At 36.7% G+C, this 18,007-nt stretch overlaps 1 protein-coding gene across 7 annotated transcripts in view; it reads right to left on the bottom strand.

Annotated features, from left to right (window-relative positions):
• Positions 1 to 17,558, bottom strand: part of slc2a9l2 (solute carrier family 2 member 9, like 2) — a 100,023-nt gene extending 82,465 nt beyond the window's left edge. Inside the window, exons 1-4 of one of the 7 annotated variants that reach the window (XM_039797560.1) lie at positions 17,503 to 17,558; positions 9,563 to 9,618; positions 5,378 to 5,479; positions 1,436 to 1,596 (exon numbers count right to left, since the gene is read on the bottom strand). In XM_039797560.1, coding sequence (XP_039653494.1) covers positions 1,436 to 1,596; positions 5,378 to 5,479; positions 9,563 to 9,601 — 302 coding nt within the window. In that variant the 5' untranslated portion in view covers positions 9,602 to 9,618; positions 17,503 to 17,558. Of the gene's footprint in view, positions 1 to 1,435; positions 1,597 to 5,377; positions 5,480 to 9,532; positions 9,619 to 12,355; positions 12,450 to 16,122; positions 16,551 to 17,502 lie in introns of those variants that run through there. The other 6 variants (XM_039797555.1, XM_039797561.1, XM_039797559.1 and 3 more) reach the window with 6 other exon arrangements.
• Between the last annotated feature and the right edge of the window lie 449 nt (positions 17,559 to 18,007).

Below are 18,007 nucleotides of genomic sequence, written 5' to 3' on the forward strand. Positions count from 1 at the left end.
AGGAGTTAGAAGGAGGTGTAATATTCTTCAGAGCCAGCAAAGCAGAAAAATCAATGCGTATTCTCCAAAGGAGACTACTCAAGGGCAAGGCCGGTCAAGCTTTATGTGGCTTTATGTGTGAGAAAAAACAATGAATGCATGATCACTTCAGAATTGTCTTGATAAAAACTGAAAGGTGTTTTGTGTCTTAACAAGTGAGAGAATAATAAGAAATGTTTACATATATGAATCTGACTATCACCCTTGGGTCATAAGTATTATACCAAATTAATCATGATGTGGGTGCAATGTCACCCTCATAGAAAGAACAAACAGATCCACACACCAAGTAGCTCCCGTCAGAAGGATTTTAATGCTAGTGACATTTCGAGCCAACGGCTCTTCCTCAGACAATGTCACCCACACCACACTATGTATGTGTCCTAATTGGGTTCTGGATCTATCAAAAGACACAGCTGATGAACACGGGTCTTTCAGAATAAGGCCAGTATGAATCTTGGCATAGTCTCATCTTCTTCGCCTTACGAGACTCAAACTAATGGTGCATTCAGGCAGAGAAACCTGCCCATTTTCCACCTAAAATTTTTTTTTCCCCCGCCATTTTGCAGTTTTTGCACATTTTGGCTGGATCGTGGGATCGTAGGACCCAGTAGCGGTTTTTGGCACGGGCAAAGCAGGCAGCAGCCTGGGGCGGCATTTTTTCATGACACATGGGGGGCTGCACGAGCACTTAAAAAAAAAAATTCTCTGTGCCACAAAGCAGTTATCTATTAACTATCATTTCACTGTGTGGGTAATTGGCAAATTGGCAGAAGGGGAAAGGAGAGGGGGGGCTGAAACAGTGTGTTGAGAACTAAAAATAGGCTAGATAGTAGAAATTCACAAAAGCAATCCAACTTGGTAAAAAAAAAAGACAATGCTGCTCTGCCAAATGTCTTCAAAGGAATGAAACATTGACGTGAGTATATGACTGACTCCAGCGTGTATGTAGACAGGTTCCAGACTTTACGGGCAGACAGGGAGTAACAGTTTAGTAGAGAGTTGTTAGGGCAACTTGGGGGCCAAAATCAACAGGAGGTTTACAGGTTTACACAAACTTGTGCTAATTTCATGGTGGGGCTTCTCAGAGGTGCTTAAGCCCCATCTAGCGCCACCTATGTATCCAACACAGACACACAAGTATCAGCTCGTGAAAAAAAGGACTGTACTTGAGGAAAAACCAGAAAATCCAGAAGAAACAAACTGTAACAAACAAGACATGATTGACACAGAGGGGATCTCAGTGTGAAATCAAGAGTACAGTCATGGGAGGTTTTCAAGTTGTTTTGGCCTATTGGCAGAAGTAAGAGTATGTTGTTTATGTTGCAGTATGTACTTTAAATATGAAACCATATATTACTTTACACATCATATATGTGCAAGTGAGTCAACTCACCTTCCCAGTACTTTGAGGATTATAGAGACAGCGAGAGCTCCAAGAAGGCCACCGATAGCAAATATGGACACCGTGACGGACCAGAGGAGGGTGGCTGTCTCTGCTGCAAGAGGCTCCCCATATCTCTCAATCCATGTGGTATTGTAGAAAGCTTTAATGAACTGCAATACAAAGATACCTATTTAAATTCATAGTTAATTTAATTATGCGGTTGCCATTTTTTAATAAACTTTAAGGCAAAAACCCACAATTAAAATGTAACCAAAAGGTAGTTCCACTATGACAACTTAAAACATAAGACTGGATCACGCGATAAAGAATGTGTACGTATTAAGTGTTTCATACCTAAGTGTATAAACTGTGAGCAAGAGGCAAATGCACATTGACTTGTGCAATGTGGCTTCATGATCCAAACCAATCTACATCATTTGCCTAGTTAAAAATATTTTTAAAAATGACTTTTACAAAATGAGTACTAAATTATCTGAGGAACTCATTTACAAGTGTACAGAAATAGACTTACTTATTTAATATGTCTGTTTACATGTCTTAATATAATGGGGGTATACTGCAACGTTGTCCCTGGAACAACCTGATCTCCCAGAATTCCGTGAAATGAATACGGCCCCTTAACTCAAAATCTGTGGCAGTTTCATGTACTCGACGAAAATTCCCGTGATGGGCCCACGGAAGAATTCCGTGAAATGAACACGGCCCCTTAAGTTAAGGAAAAGATTGTGGGTGGGTTTACGTTTCCATGACATGCGGGACAACGACAGGACGGTTGGGTTTAGGAAAAGAAGAACGGGACAGTTGGGTTTAGGAAACGTGACACGCGGGACACGATCCCCGGTCTCCTGGGTGAAAGTCCTGTGTTTGTTTGGAATTAGGTGCCACCACCACGTAATGCAGTGTTAACAGTTCGTGAATATTTCACAGAATTCTGTGAGACCAGGCTTCCCTGGAAACAGGTTGAATAGCAACATTTAAACAGTATAAACCTAGTGGTAAAAGTCTGATGCACAGTGGCACTGCAGTCATTTCCATTGCCTACTATGGCTGTCCTTGCAAGCGTCAGACAAAACAGCAGTGAGTGACTACCTCATTTAGCATTAGACTGAACTTCCTTTTGACGTGACATCTGAAAAACACCATTATCCTTACTTTTATTGAGATTAAAGAATGGCCCACACTGGTTTCTACTCTGGGTTTTAATGTAGTTTTTTCATTGCAGTTTAGGCAGCCAACCGGAACAGATTAATAATTACCAAGGATCTGACTTTGTTACTCCCTGCAAACATACACCAAGCTCAGTCAGTAATGAGTTCAACCAACTGTCCCTCTAATTCCCGTCGTTAAAGCAATCCCTGTGCATTTGCTATGTCACAATTAAATGAGGTTTTTGACTTCAGTAATGGAACTAATTATTTTTGCTACAACACAGAAAACTAAGTGAGAGGTGCATTGCATTTCGGAATCAGAATGAAATGGATGCCAAAGTAAGTTTTCACTTGCATGGAATTTGCCTTGGTGTGTTTGGTGCATACAACAAACATAAGAAAAAGGAATACACAAACAATAAAGCAAAGTACTGCAACAATTAAGAACATAAATATAGAATAGAAATATTGCAATAAAAATATGTAAAAGACACTATAACAAATGTGTTCAATATAACTGTTTTAGAAAGGAAAAGAAGGATGTACCTTTTGTGCAGGGTGTGCAAATATATTAATCAGGGGATGTACAACAGTACCGTTCACAGTATATACAATATGTGCAATGGTCAGGGATAATAGTCCAGGATGTGTGTTGATGTAGTTTCAGTGTTAACCTGCAGAGAGCAACAGGTCTGCCAATACTATATGCAATTCTTTTTTTAAATGGAAACCTAACTTTCATGCCAAAGTGAAAAATAGTCAACTGTCCAATCAAACTTAGGGGCGGGGCCATGGGCATACATTATCATCACTGACATGAGCTGCCCTCTGCTGAACAACACTGAAATGCAATACACCTCTTCACTTTGTTTTCTGTGCTGTAAATTCATTCAGTTATTAAAGTTATTAACAAAATCCTGAATAATCGTGCTTTTAACATGTTTTTCACTTAATGATACAGCAAATGCATATATAAAAAGAAAATTCATACAACAATGTGTATTGTATTACACTGTATTTCTTTGTTTGATTTGTTTTAATTTAGGAATTTTAAATCTTCCATAATTTTGGCAATTTTTGCATTTTATGCTGCTTCCTGTTTTCGTGTGTTTGAGTCACAGCATTTGGGCCATTAGTACAAAGAGAGGAAAGGCTTTGTAATTAGAGCACAGTTTGTCCAGGTGTAGTCTTGCATTGCCAGACCTGTCTCTACAGCGCTGTGGAGTAACATCTGGCTACACCACACATACATTCTGGGATAGGAGAAAAAAAACGCACTGGGTTGTTGGTATTTCTTTAAACCAATCACAATCGTCTTGGTTGGCGCTAAGCTCCGGATGCAGCAACGGTGGCTCTGCAAAATGGTCTCGGGAAGGAACTTGTTTTGGTGGAACATTTGCACCCCACAAAAGAAAACGCCACATACAATATTAAATAAAGTTAACTGTTCACACAATACAGTAACGTGAGCTATATAAATTAGCTGGACACATGGTTAAACATAATTTGCTCTAACCAGTGTATCGCTGTGTGTATTTTGTCCATAGCAATCCCTGCCAATCGGTCCCAAAAACATCCCAGTTAGATAGTAAATTACGTAAACGTATTCTTTGTAAATCTTTAGAATTATTCACTGAAAGAACCAAGCAGGCCTGCCTTGTTGCACGATCTAAATTTTCTTCAAAACTTGCTATTTTCAGCTTGTAGCTTTAAGCTCTAAGTTTGATGTTGTTTCTCGAAGCTTGATGTTGTTTCTCGAAGCGAAGGGATTTTGAGAACGGCAAAACACAGAGAGCAATGAGGGACATTGCGTCGGTCCTCAGGCAATATCCTGGAAATGTACTTCTGTTGATCCAGACTAGTCCTGGTGCAAATGTGTCAAGTGTCATTTTAAGTCCCACTTTATATTAAAATATGTTGAATATCAGGATGTTTTGTTTCTAGAAATGATCTTTCCAGTGATCCCTACCTCTGTATGAAGTCTGTGTCAGACACGTGAAAAAGCTAATTGCAAAATGGGTAAAGCAAAGAAATCTGGCTGCGTAAATAAGATCAGAAAATCTGATTTCTCATAAAACAATAACATTAACTGCATAAAGCCAACAGTATTTCATCACCTTCCAACTGATTTGGAATGGAAGAAAGAGGAGTGATCAGCTTTTGTTCTTGCGAGCAGAAGCTGTAGAAAACTGAGTTTAAGCTTAACATACAAACTGGTGAATTAGCTGCATTGGCAGGAGCAGAGCATCTGGGACTTTGACAGGAGCTACTGAATTAATGAGAAATGACTATTAGAAATATGTCTCTAATTCTCTAAGTGAGCTGCACAGATAGGGATCTGTTGGCTGTCCGTGGTGCTAGAGGTAATGCTGGATACACTTTAGCGTAACTTTGCTCATTTAACGGTCTGTAATCCATGCTATATTTCAAAAATACATCACAAAGCAGAAGTGCTGTAAACGACACAAATGGAAGTCAATTATGTAGGAGATATATTTTAGGTTTTGGCCAACATTTCACCTTGCCTCTCAAGACTTCTGTACAAAGCACAGTGTCTAGTTATTAACTGACAAATAATAGACATCTCTACAGCAATGAATAAGCTATGTAATGGGGTTTAGTATACTGAGTTTCCTTAAACTCGTGAACGTGTGTATTTTTGGTTCTGAAGCACCATCTAAATAAATGTTTATTGATTTTCTAGTAGTGCAAACAAATGGAGAGAAATCCTTGGGGCTTCTCCACGAGCGGACCTGCAAGACAACCTAACAGTTTGACTCACCAAAGCAGGAGCATTGACCACGGAGAGGTTGTAGCCGTAAATGAAAGACGACCCAAGGGCACCGAAGAAGGCTGCGCTCAACAGACAGGCTGTGATTGGCTGCTAAAGAGAGAGCACACATACATAACACACAGGTGGTTCATACTAAGCTACAAACACAAACATGTTAGAGGACTTGTCAGTGGCAGTCGCATTGTTGTTGATCAACGTCAAGATTGGACCAAAACCAAACTAATTCAGTATAGGCCCAGGTATCTAGGCCAGGAAACTGGGGTATTCCCTTCACTTTGCCTCTGAGTGCATAATTGACAACATGCATGCACTGACATAGGGTGAGCAAAGAAAGAACACTTGATGGAAATTGATAAAAGCAGTTGTCATACAAGGGCTTTTACTGGAATAATAACTGGACTTTAAATGTACAGTATGCTGTAGCTGTCATCAAAAATGGTATGCTACTAAGGAGACACATAACCGATCATCTAGAAAAGTGAATGGCATTGCCAAGACATAGGACTACAGTAATATTAGATTAAAAGGATGCTGGGAATAGGTAGTGCAGGTACAAAAGGAAATCATTGCAAGGCTAAAAGTATAAAGGCTCTCAAGCAGTTCATTAAAAAATCATAATGTAGATCTTGCTACTCAGACAGCCTCACGACTTGATAAAAAAGTTTAATAATAAGTTTATTTGATAAAGCACCTTTTACAGACAAAGTCAGAAAGTGCTTCACATGATAATCATTTGTTAAAATACATTAAGGATCCAACATAAAATAAGCAAGGAAAAATAAATTAAAGACCGATGAAAATCATTTAAAAGTTTAAAAACCTAAATCCCAAAGTTACAAACATGAGACAAAAGCGAGTTAAACAAGTGTGTCTTCAGCTGCTTTTTAAAAGCATCAACAGAGATTAGAGAACGTAAGACAATAGGAAGGGCATTTCACAGAGCCACCACTTCAAAGGAACGGTCACCTTTAGTATTTAAGCGAGTGTGTGGGACCACCAGTAATCCCTGGTTAGAAGACCTGAGGGACCTGTTAGTAATGTATGGATGTAGCAGATCAAAAGATATATAAAGAGAGATATAAACAGGGGCCTGACCATGCAAAGCTTTATAAGTCAGAACAAGAACTTTAAATTGGATCCTGAATTTGATCAGAAGCCAATGTAACAAGGATAAAATAGAAGTGATGTGCAACATTCTGCTGGACCTGGTCAACAGCCTTGCAGCAGCGTTCTGGACCAGTTGTAGATAGACTTGCTGAGGCAAAACAATGTTTGGAAATGTTTCTTAATTGAAAGAAACGTGTGGGTCAGTGATTTTATATGTTGATCAAAATACATGTTATGATCAAATATAACACCAAGATTTCTGAGTTTGGACTGTACAGCTGAAGAAAAGGACCCCCAAAAGCTGAACAACCTTGGAAGCTGTAGTATCCGGAGCAACAATAAGGACTTCGGTCTTATCTTCATTAAGCTGTAGGAAGTTGTTCGCCAGCCAGTCTTTGATGGAAGACAAACATTTAAGCAATTCCAACACTTTGTCAGTTTCTTCCGGGTTAAAAGAAACATACAGCTGGATGTCATCTGCAAGTGAGAACGGATATCTCCAAATTGGCTAATTATGCCCTAGGGGAAGCATATACAACGCAAATAAAATTGTACCTAAGAGGCTAAAATCATAAAGTTATGAGTAGCACAAGAGAAAAGGCCACAATGTCATGAAATTCAAGCCTTTTATACCTTCAGAAGAATAAACATGCTGAAATTTCATGGAACTGTGCCAATTAGATTATTAGATATCCTGTGGTCAAAGTTGACAATTAGGCCAGAAGATGGTGAAAGTATTAATGTAATGGGTTCATACTCTAGGGAGCATGAATGTGCTGTAAGTAATTAAATGTGTTAAAGAACTAAATTAAGCACTTTCGGCTATGAGCAGGCTCTGTACATCTTATATTCTAGTCCAAAAACACTTATACACCAAAAGCACAAATAGCTAATGTTATGTGACTTAATCATTTAATTATGCCTAATTAATGATGCTGTGAATTTAATACAAATGTCTCATATGCTTTTTGACTAGCTAAGGTTGCAGTAAATCTATGCATTTAATCAAATTCAAAATAAATGTATTTTACTGTCCCATTTCTTTTCTACTGGCTATTCTTTTTTTTTGTTGGTCATTGATCATTTTCATTTTCAACCTTTTTGCGCACATTTTTTTTTATTTTCCTTGTAAATACTTCTGTGATAAACATCCTATGAGGACATTTCTAAGTGTGTCCAGGGGGAGTGGCGGTGTTTGCTTTTGGTCAGCCAATGAGAGATACAGTATGAAGATACAGCCAGACTGAAGGCAAACCCCACTAATCTTTATATAAGCTACATTGACAAAAAAGGAAATGTTAGATAGGGACAATGTAAAATAGATAATATATTAATCATCTGCTAGAATGAAGAAAATAACAAAAAATTAAGAGCCAGCAAAAGATAAATGGAAGAGTACAACAAATTCATGTTTATTTATTCTGTGTATGTTTAAGTATTTGGAGATAAAGACATAATCTTATCTTATATCTTATGGAGACAAAATATGTCCCTCTATCTATCTCTCTCACACACACACACACACACACACACACACACACACACACACACACACATTTCTTACATGATAGCAGTTTATGCATCTATGCATTTTATTCATCACATTCCTACTGAGGAAGTAGGAAGATATGAATAAAGTTATACATATAGGTGGGTAAATATACACCTGTTTGATAAATGCTTTTCACATTTGAATTTAAGTGTTAATGATGCTCCTCAGGTTTAAGGAAAGTACCCCCTTAGTCATACACACCGATACAGTAGATGTAATTAGAAAAGCAAAGGATAAGATAACAATGAGAGTGAAAGCATTAGGTACCACTTACAGTTACACCAACAATAGTGGTGTTGCTGAGTCGGCTCAATTGTGTGGCAAATAAGACGGGGGCAGTAACTAAATAGATGTTTAGAAATATCTCAGCTGGGACCTTGCTCAGTTGGCACAGCTCAAACCTGCAGTCCAGGATCGTACTTTGGAAGATTGGAATCCAACTGGCTGTGTTATCTTAGAGGAGTGGTTTACCGTTGATGAGTAGGAGGCTGTCAATAAAACTGGCATTGCCCAGGCAGCTAAATCAAAGCTCTAACTCTAATGTTTGCATGCAGTTCATATTTATAAAAAGTCATCATTAACACTCATATATATATAGACACTAATGAACAAAGCAATAAACATGTTTAAGTAAAAAAGAGAGAGTTCTCTGTGCTTCTGCAGACCACAACAATCCGGTGCAACCAGGGCAGGACAAAACAGTGTAGAGTAAAAGAAAATCGCCAGTCCAACACAGATGTCTTCTTACTTTATAGTTTTTTTTTGTATTTTTTAAGGTGCATAACAGTGACTCTGCTGAAGATGTAATCCCACATCGAAACGTTATTCACTGTTATGCACCTTAAAAAATAAAAAAACTATAACGTAAGAAGACATTTGTGTTGCACCGGCGATTTTCTTTTACTCTACAATAAACATGTTTCTTTGAATTTTTGCAAACATATAATTCTACATATTAAATGTAACGTTTTAAGATAACCAGGACTGAATCATAGCATTTTTCTTTATTTTTATATTACTGAACATCATTCCATGATTTTGTGTGTCAAAGGTTACCGCTTAATTACATCATCAATACAGTTTTTTTTTCCTTATTACTTAAATCTAATATCGATGTGATTAAAGCACAGATTCAAACAGTGGAGAGGGCCTCTGTGTCAGCAGCCGGTCAAAGCTTCGCAAAGTGACAGCGGGATTCAGGATTACGTCACAGAAATGTGTTAATATGTACATTACAAAGTTCATGTACATACTGTATTTACTGAAGGGCAGTTTGCTCACAAATATATCCTGTCCATGCCTACTACCATCATAACTGGTTAATGTATGACATAACAAGCAAATAACAAAAACATGTCCAAAAGCCATAACCCCGGACAGGACTGTCAATCTGTCCAGCCAGTCAAATTTGATACAACACAAGTTGTAAAGTCATAAAGATATGAGCTTTCCCATTGCATATTCAGTGAGTTGGTGACACTAACCTGTTCAGAGTTCTTCCTAGAGTCGCTTACCTTGTGATCTGCTGGGTGGTCATTCTTTGGTTTGTCCATCTTAACGTTTCAGCTACCTTAAATGAGAAGGTTGTATAATATTAGACATCTAGCTCACACAGAATATAGGAAGACAAGACATGTTTCACCACAAAGAGAGGGAAGTGGAATTTATTTAAGAAACTGATGAGTGTAACATCTGCTGAAAAGGAAATAACAGTGCCTCAATGTGCTGACATGCACATAGTGACGCTGGTACAAGAACACAAAGGATTATGGATCAGAACCTGGTCACAAGTTTAGGATTTACCCAGAAGTCAAATCAGTTTTCCAACATGGAAAAAACTTTGCAACATTTAGAAAGCTTACTAGCTGAACCTTGGCTACAGTTTGAAGCATTGGATTTTTGTTCAGTTTTTGAATAAAAAAACAAGTCAGAACTTCTACTTCATCACATTATATTATTGCAACAAGGGCAATATAAAGTTCAAGTCTCCCACCTAGTGGTTGTAAGAATGATGACACTCACAGATACTGGACAGCAGATATGTAAAAATCCAGAAATTGTATGAAAAGATGTCTCTAAATTAGGCATACCTTTTTTTTTTACCAAACACAGTTGGTGCAAGGCATGCTGGGGTGTATTCCAAGCGTTTTATATTCTTTGTGAGGGGGGATGGGCGAACTAGGCTATCACCTTCTAAACAAAAAGACAACAAAGTATTTTACACTTAAGAGAAAGGAATCAGTGACCTGCAGTGCTGCTGATTTCCTCTCCTACCCCACACTTGATAACATTTAATAACATTCGGTCAGCTTCCAGAATGTAAATGAGTCCCTGATTGGATGACTAGAATGAAAACCAGCAGGACTCTGTGTCCCGAGGAGCAGGATTAAAAGCCACAGCTGTGGAGTGAATTCATAAGAAGACCTTCCCTCACTACAACTATTTGATTAATCCACTGCTTTGATTTGTGCCATTTATTCCAATGCCAGTTCAAATTGGATCCTTTGTATTTAAGCTTTCAGAGATTTTTTTGCAACCCAAATTGCTGAACCGTTTAAGTACAACTTAAAAAAAGAAAAAGAAAAAATCATGTTAACAATTTCCCTTCACTATCGAGGCTCCATTATCACCAAATTTAATATAGTTGAGCATGAAAGTTCACCCTTGAGAACAGTTTGACAAATACATTAAGGTCAAATTACCACATGAAGAACTTCCTGTGTGATAACTGAGCAAACTGTGTGTGAAAATGTATCACACACATTAAAATAAAATACTGTAAACATTCAATGAGGCATGAGAAAAAATTCACCATTAGCCACATAGTGGATATGATGATTTTATTTTTATTTAAATTTTTTTCCTGACCAAAATTCAAAAGTTCAAAATTGTTGTGCATACGAGGACAGGAAACGAAGTGTTGTTGTTAATGTGTATTATTTTATTTTTATGGTTCCAGATTTCATTGTGTGGGTTTTACTGAGAAACCAGCCTTTTACGAATAGCAAAGGGTTTAAGGTTGAAATGAAATAAGATCACTCAATCAAATCAATAGGGTCTCGGGTTGAGATGAGATCACCAATTACAACAAAGTGTGAATTTCAACTGGTTGACATGAGATCACTAATCAAAATCTAATTACAAAAAGTGTGAATTCAACCAAAAGCGTTTTGCAAAGTTTTTCCTTTCCAAATAGAGAAACAAAGACTTATAGTGACGACTATACTTTAAAATAAAAGTACTTTTTCCACGCCAGAATGGGTGGCAAACAGAGACACACGTCCCAGGGGGGACCAATAGTACAATGCAAAAGGAGAGTAAAAGTAATCTCGTATTTTATCTGCTTTTATGTTTAACTGCTCTTCGATGTTTAATTTCTTATACTGCACTGTAACTTTTAGGAAATGTGGGTATTGCCTTTAGTATACTGTAACAGCCCCGGGCTTGAGGCATGTAGTCAGATTAAACTGTTGTTCTGGAAAGAACAGGAAAATGATGAGACCGGCAACAGCTATTGTGTTTCCTTTTCTCGTTTCTGCCAGACTTTATTATACACATACAACTGTACTTTAACTGTGTTGTCAGTTTCACATTTCTTGTCATGACCAAGTAGCATAATCACACAACATAGCTTATATTCAGTGTTTAACATGACAGGGGCCTTACCAAATAATATCACAAAGGAGCCTCAAAAAAGGCTGTTAGTTCTGTAAGTGAAGTTAACTTGCACGCCTTTAGCTGTACCATTCCGACCACATCTGTGTGTTTTTACCCGTGAATAACCTGTAAAGAACAGGTAAATGATGAGAACAGAAACTGTGTTTCCTTCTCTCGCTTCTGCCAGACTGAAAGACGAACTGTTTGTGAGGATGCTCGGGCTGAGTGATGTGGTTGAAATCATTATGTGGATTTGACCAAGGATATTTCCTGATATTGTTATGGATCATGATATGGCAAATGTAGACAAAAATCATACATAGCCTACTACTAGAGTAAAATAATCAAACTGATTCCACCACCACTGTGTTCCACCATGCATTGCATGACATCAAACTCATGTAGTGCTTAATCATTCATTTGGACAGCTAAAACATGTAAAATGATAACATATGATACAGTATAATTCAACTGAAAGTCAGTGAATGATAATACTTCCATATACTACAGAGGCTAATACTAACATCCATAAGGTTCCATGGATAACATCTAAGAAAATTGTTTGGTACAAGAAGTACATAGATACAATACCAACAGACCATGACATTTTTCAACAGACTGAGTGAGAAGTATCCCTACAGGTAACTTACCCACGCAAATACTGTGTATCCAACGCTTCCAGGAAGACAAGTGACCCAATAGTACCTAGTCATAATGACACTGACAAATGTTTAACTTTGATTAGCCCCTCCCTTTGGCTCACTTTTTGCAGTCATATTTGGGTAAGCTACACTCCAGAGAAGAGAAACATTAACAACATTTTTGTGTTATTTGAGAGCACAGCTCTACTGAGATTTGCAAAACTGTATTTACTCTTACTTACAGAGCACAGAGGTGGTTTGATATAAATAAAAAAAAACATAGGACAGTGATCAACGATAAAAGGTACTTATTCAGTAAAGTGGTCCACAGTCATGTGGGAAATGAACATTTCAGATTTAGAAGTATTTATTTTGGTGATGCCTGTGATTCTCTGTGTTTAAGTTTTGGGGGTAATCAAATGAGAGTCAGCTCAGCTGACAGTCAACTGAGAGTTAACTTTAAAAGGGCTATTGTACTGAGGAAAGAAGAAAGATAAGATAAGATGAGATAGACTTTCAAGAAGAAATTCCATTATTACAGCAACTCAAAACATTTCACACAAATCAAAAGACAAATACACATTAATTAGACCTAGGAAAAATATACACAAAATATTAGAAGAAATAGAAAAAATATTTTAATTTTTTTTTTTTTTTTTTTTTTTTTTTTTTTATATTTTTTTTTTTTTTTTTTTTTTTTTTTTTTTTTTTTTTTTTTTTTTTTTTTTTTTTTTTTTTTTTTTTATAAAAAAAAAAAAAAAAAATTTAATTTTTATATTATATATTCTCTTTACAAAAAAAAAAAAAAAAAAAAAAAAAAAAAAATATATAATAAAAATTTATTATAAAATTATATGAAAAAAAATAATTTATTTCCCCCACTTTTTTTTTTTTAAAAAAAAAAAAAATTTTATATTGTAAGTGATGTACTTATGTTGTACAAATAAGCTAGAATGCTTTACACTAAAGAGTCTGACTGCTGCAGGAATGAAGGACCTGCGGTAGCGCTCCTTCTTGCCCTGCACAGGTACCGGACCCATGAGAACACATGGTGAATGAATGTTTACCTGATGATATATATGGCAAGGCCTTCTGAAAATCCCTCCAGAGAACAATCATCTTTGTTTTTTTTGTAGAGGAGAGAGAAGTAAAGGAATATGATTGAATTTTTAAAGAGAATTAAAAGAATTTCTCCAATTTTTTTTTAAAGAAAAAGATCCTGTGGTGTGAGTAGCAATACTCACAAGCTGTGAAAGTGGCCAGTAAGTATCTATGCACACCATGATGGCCCCTGTATATCCCATATAATATTAAATAGTGACTTAACATCCCCTTGATTTTTTTGTTTTTGCTGATCTCCAGTGATTAAACTTCTTATCGTCTTGCACTGATGTGAACATGTGATCCCATGACATCACTGTTGGCTGTGGTTACAGGTGCAACAAAGCACATTTCCAAATCTTCCACCTCAGAGTGGTAGTTAAACACTGATTTTCAGCCTGGTGTTAAGTTTCTCCTAAAAGAAGACTAAAGCTCGGCAGACACAATGCATTTTTATGAATCTTGTACGTTGTTTCAACTTACACTGCATGTTTTCATCAGCCAGAACCTGTGACTTTTATGCTCACACTGTACGGGTAACAGGTCAATTGAGCTGCTGACAATGAACGTAAGCATGAAACTCCCGTCAATTTTGTCCCCTGACAATTTCGACAAAAAAAAGAGAAAGACAGCATTACTTTGTGTTATTCTACTATGAATGGAGATTAAGAAGAAAAAAGAAAAATATTGAGCCGCAGGCTGGAAGATACAGACAATATGGTCTGTCTGTTTAGTTTCAAATCACAGCAGTCTCACAACATGTAAAATACTACTCCAATAATATCAAAACAAGCTCACTATAGTTTTTTCTTAACTATAGTTTATATCTGATCTTTTTACAGCAGCCATGTGGGAGATCAGGTCATTGAAGTGATTAAACTGCAAAAAAAAAAAAAAAAAAAAAAAAAAAAAAAAAAAAAAAAAAAAAAAAAAAAGAGAGGGGGGGAGTTGAATGAAAAAAAAAAAAAAAAAAAAAAAAAAAAAAAAAAAAAAAAAAAAAAAAAAAAAAAACAAAAAAAAAAAAAAAAAAAAAAAAAAAAAAGGGCGCCATAATTATTAAAAAAAAATTAAAAAAAAAAAAAAAAAAAAAAAAAAAAAGATTTATTTATTAAAAAAAAAAAAAAATTTTAAAAAAATAAAAAATATGAGCTTATTTATAGCTGATGAAATGTCAGAAGATCACAAAAGCCATTAGGATTAAGGGACCACTTTCATTCAGAACTATATCAATAACTTCACATTCATATTAGTTATGAAGCATTTATTATTATTATTTCTTTTCTCTGAATAACAGACACTGAAAGAAAATGTGCACAACAAACTACCAAGACAAGCAGTTAAGTATGATGTACTATTCATAGAGCTGATGTACTTTATTTTAATTAACTTAACCCAGCAGTCTGGAATAGGTTCAACTTTATGCATTTAATCACATCAGTGCTCACTTTAGTGAACTTTACACCAACTATTTATTCACTGATGTCTTTCATGGCCGACCAGTAACACAGAGTGCCATCTATTTTCTCCTGTTTACTGCACAACATCACAGAGTAAAAAATAATGACATGGCACCTGTTTGACTGGGAAATGGAAATAATTAAACAGCTACATTCACACCACAAGTCTTAATGCTTAATTCTGATTGTTTGGTCAGATACGATTTTTTTTTTGGCTTTTAAAATGTGGCCTATATCAGATTCCAGTGTGAACTGTGGTTTGCGGTTTCGAAGTGACCCGCATGTGCAAAAGAACAATAACAATGACATCAGACGCAGCACGCTGTTGCGCTAAAGTTAGGGAGGTTATGGAGGAATTAAGCATTTTCGCTTTTGTTTCAAAATGTTTGTGTAATGGCAGCTGTAACATTAATGAGCAGGTGCTTAGGAGGAGAAGAATGAAGAGAAAGAGTTTTGATTGAATTTAAGTATCTCCCCATACACTAATTAGGTCTAACACCTCTCTCCCTCCATTGACTTCCTCCATTACTGTTCTCCATTTTGTAGGCCTAGTCAAGTTTTCCATTTTTCTGTCTGTGTCTAGGGCTAACTCCCACCGGCGCATAATTGTGACAAATGTCGATTGAAGTAAAAGTCGCATCAAATCCGCCTTGGTTGTTCACACTGCGGCCGCATTGAAAAAAATCTGACCTGGGTCTAGTAGTGGTCTATATCTGATTTGAAAAAATCTGATCTGGGCAAGATTTGAGTGTTCACACTACTTCTGAAGAAGTCTGACCTGGTCACTTAACCCCAAAAAAATCTGATTTGGGCCACTTTTGCCTGCAGTCTGAACATAGCCTGAGTATCAGTCACAGGTCAGATGTGGCCGACATGCAGGAAGTTGAAATCATTATTCTTATGCCATGTGTCTCCATAGGCTGGGGAGAAGACCCTTCCTTCCTAAACTCTTTCTCAAAACACCGGGGGTCATTTAACTTTGAAAAAGATTATACAAATATTTAAATTCTCCCTACAATCATTACAACTGCAGCTCTGTATGTGCAAAATGGACACTGCTGTTGAGTTAATGTTTCAAAACAAGAACCAAAACAAACATCGACATTTGCTTTCAATGGGGTCTTGCCTGATATTCAAAAGACTGCAGTCAGTCATGAGGACAATAGTTGGATCAGGGGCCTTGTCAATTCTTAATAGTAAAGAAGTCCTGGTACTTACCTTGAGTAGTGTAGTAGTCTACATCATGGCACTCAGTCAAAGTTTAAAATCCGAACATACAGATACTGCATTGGAAGAAAATGTCTGTTTCTCCCACCATAAGAATTATAAGAACAATGGACAGTGCACTTCCAGCGTGCCCATGCTCCATTGTACTGCAGCATTCCATGCAGCATTTATGTTCATTTCCTGATAAATGGAGCAACAACGGCATTCTAGACGAAGAAGAAGAAAAAGTTTCTGCGCCTGGTGGAGCTTTTGCACACACACTATAATGGGTGTTACATAAAAGCAGCACAAGAGCTTGGTCTTCAATCCCCAAAAAACTTCCCTCTCCTCATGCAGCTTTTTCACTGATCAATGGCTGCTTTATTCTCCCTTGGCTTCACATTAATTATATTGTTGAACCTACTGGCTGGCAGCTGTCTATATTACAAACATGTGAGCCACATTTCTGCTATGTGGAAACTGCATGAAAGAGCACGTCCAGTATCATAAACAGAAGCAAAACACATGACAGTTTAATGATTTGATAGCTGCAGCACAGGGCTGGAGGATTGAGCAACTCAGAGTGTACAAGGCTTGGGTCAGGAACTGCCATGGAAAAAAGAAAAAAAAAAAAAGATATGGCCAAGTAATGAAACTCTGAAAGTAAATTGAACACCCCCTTTGGGAGATATTTTCTCAGCCCTGGAGTCTAGGTAACCAACATATTAGGTTACCCAGGGTGTAGAGAGACCTTACAGTGGGAAAGGAATCCATGGGCAGTTTTATTTTTTTTTCATTTAAATTTCACCCATTCATTTTGAACAACTTATTTACAACTTACTTACTTAGCAATATATGATCATGTTTGCCATATTTTTATACAGCACAATTTCTAAAATCTTACTACTCATGTCTACAGAAGAGTCTACTCCAGACTACATTATTACAGCTAATGTATGCCTCTCGGTTCCATTGTGCACTGCTACAGATCTGCTATATATTCATAGTCTACTGTCATATCATACAACACGGTCCACTCTGTATGTTAAGTATTCCTGCCCTTGTGCCATGTGTCCTAAATAAGTAGGCAATAAAAGGCAATCTACTATTGATTCTGTCAACATTGCAAAGTTCTTTCCATTGCTCAAGTTCTTGATTTGTTTAATCTCAGAGATAATTTCTTTTCAGCTGTGATGCATGGTCCTTAAAACTGATGTCAGCAGCTGTGTTAAACATTGACTCTTCCACTGTGTCACCTACAAAGAAACATTTCTATACGCACCAGTTATTGTGAAGGAGTGGAAAAATTTAAAGAGCATAAGTGTTAAATGTACTTCTTACAACAAAGGAAAATTCACTCTGTAAGAAATCAATTAGAGAAAGAAAACTTACAAGCCACTCTCAAGACTTTCGCTGTCCAAAATCAGGCTATTCTTACAGATTCAACAACCAAAGTAACTGCAGGCACATAATGAAAAAACACCATTATCACATGAGAACTAGCTGGCTAACTTAATTTACTGTGGCTGGACATGAACCAAAAGTGGTTGGAGGCACAGTGTAGAGTGCTGCTAAGAGGCAACCCTCATTTCTGATCAGTCAATCATCTACTCTATGTACTGTATTCTGCATGGTGAAGTTAATAAGTAACTTAATCTTAAATAGCTTGTCCAAACAGTATATTTATACTTTGAATACATCCTCAAAGTTTTGAAAAACCAACAATAAATTACTGGAGACGTTCACAATGCAATGCATCACTGTTGTCATGTGAAATCCCTGTATATGTAGTTTGGGTCGTTTTCATGTAAACATCGATTAAAACCCTTTAAATGTTTACATGCTCTTTTGTTATCTTAAAAACATTATAACTATTAGTTTGGAAATCTTTTGAGAT

The sequence above is a fragment of the Perca fluviatilis genome, chromosome 4, assembly GCF_010015445.1.
Source record: "Perca fluviatilis chromosome 4, GENO_Pfluv_1.0, whole genome shotgun sequence".
NCBI lineage: Eukaryota > Metazoa > Chordata > Actinopteri > Perciformes > Percidae > Perca > Perca fluviatilis.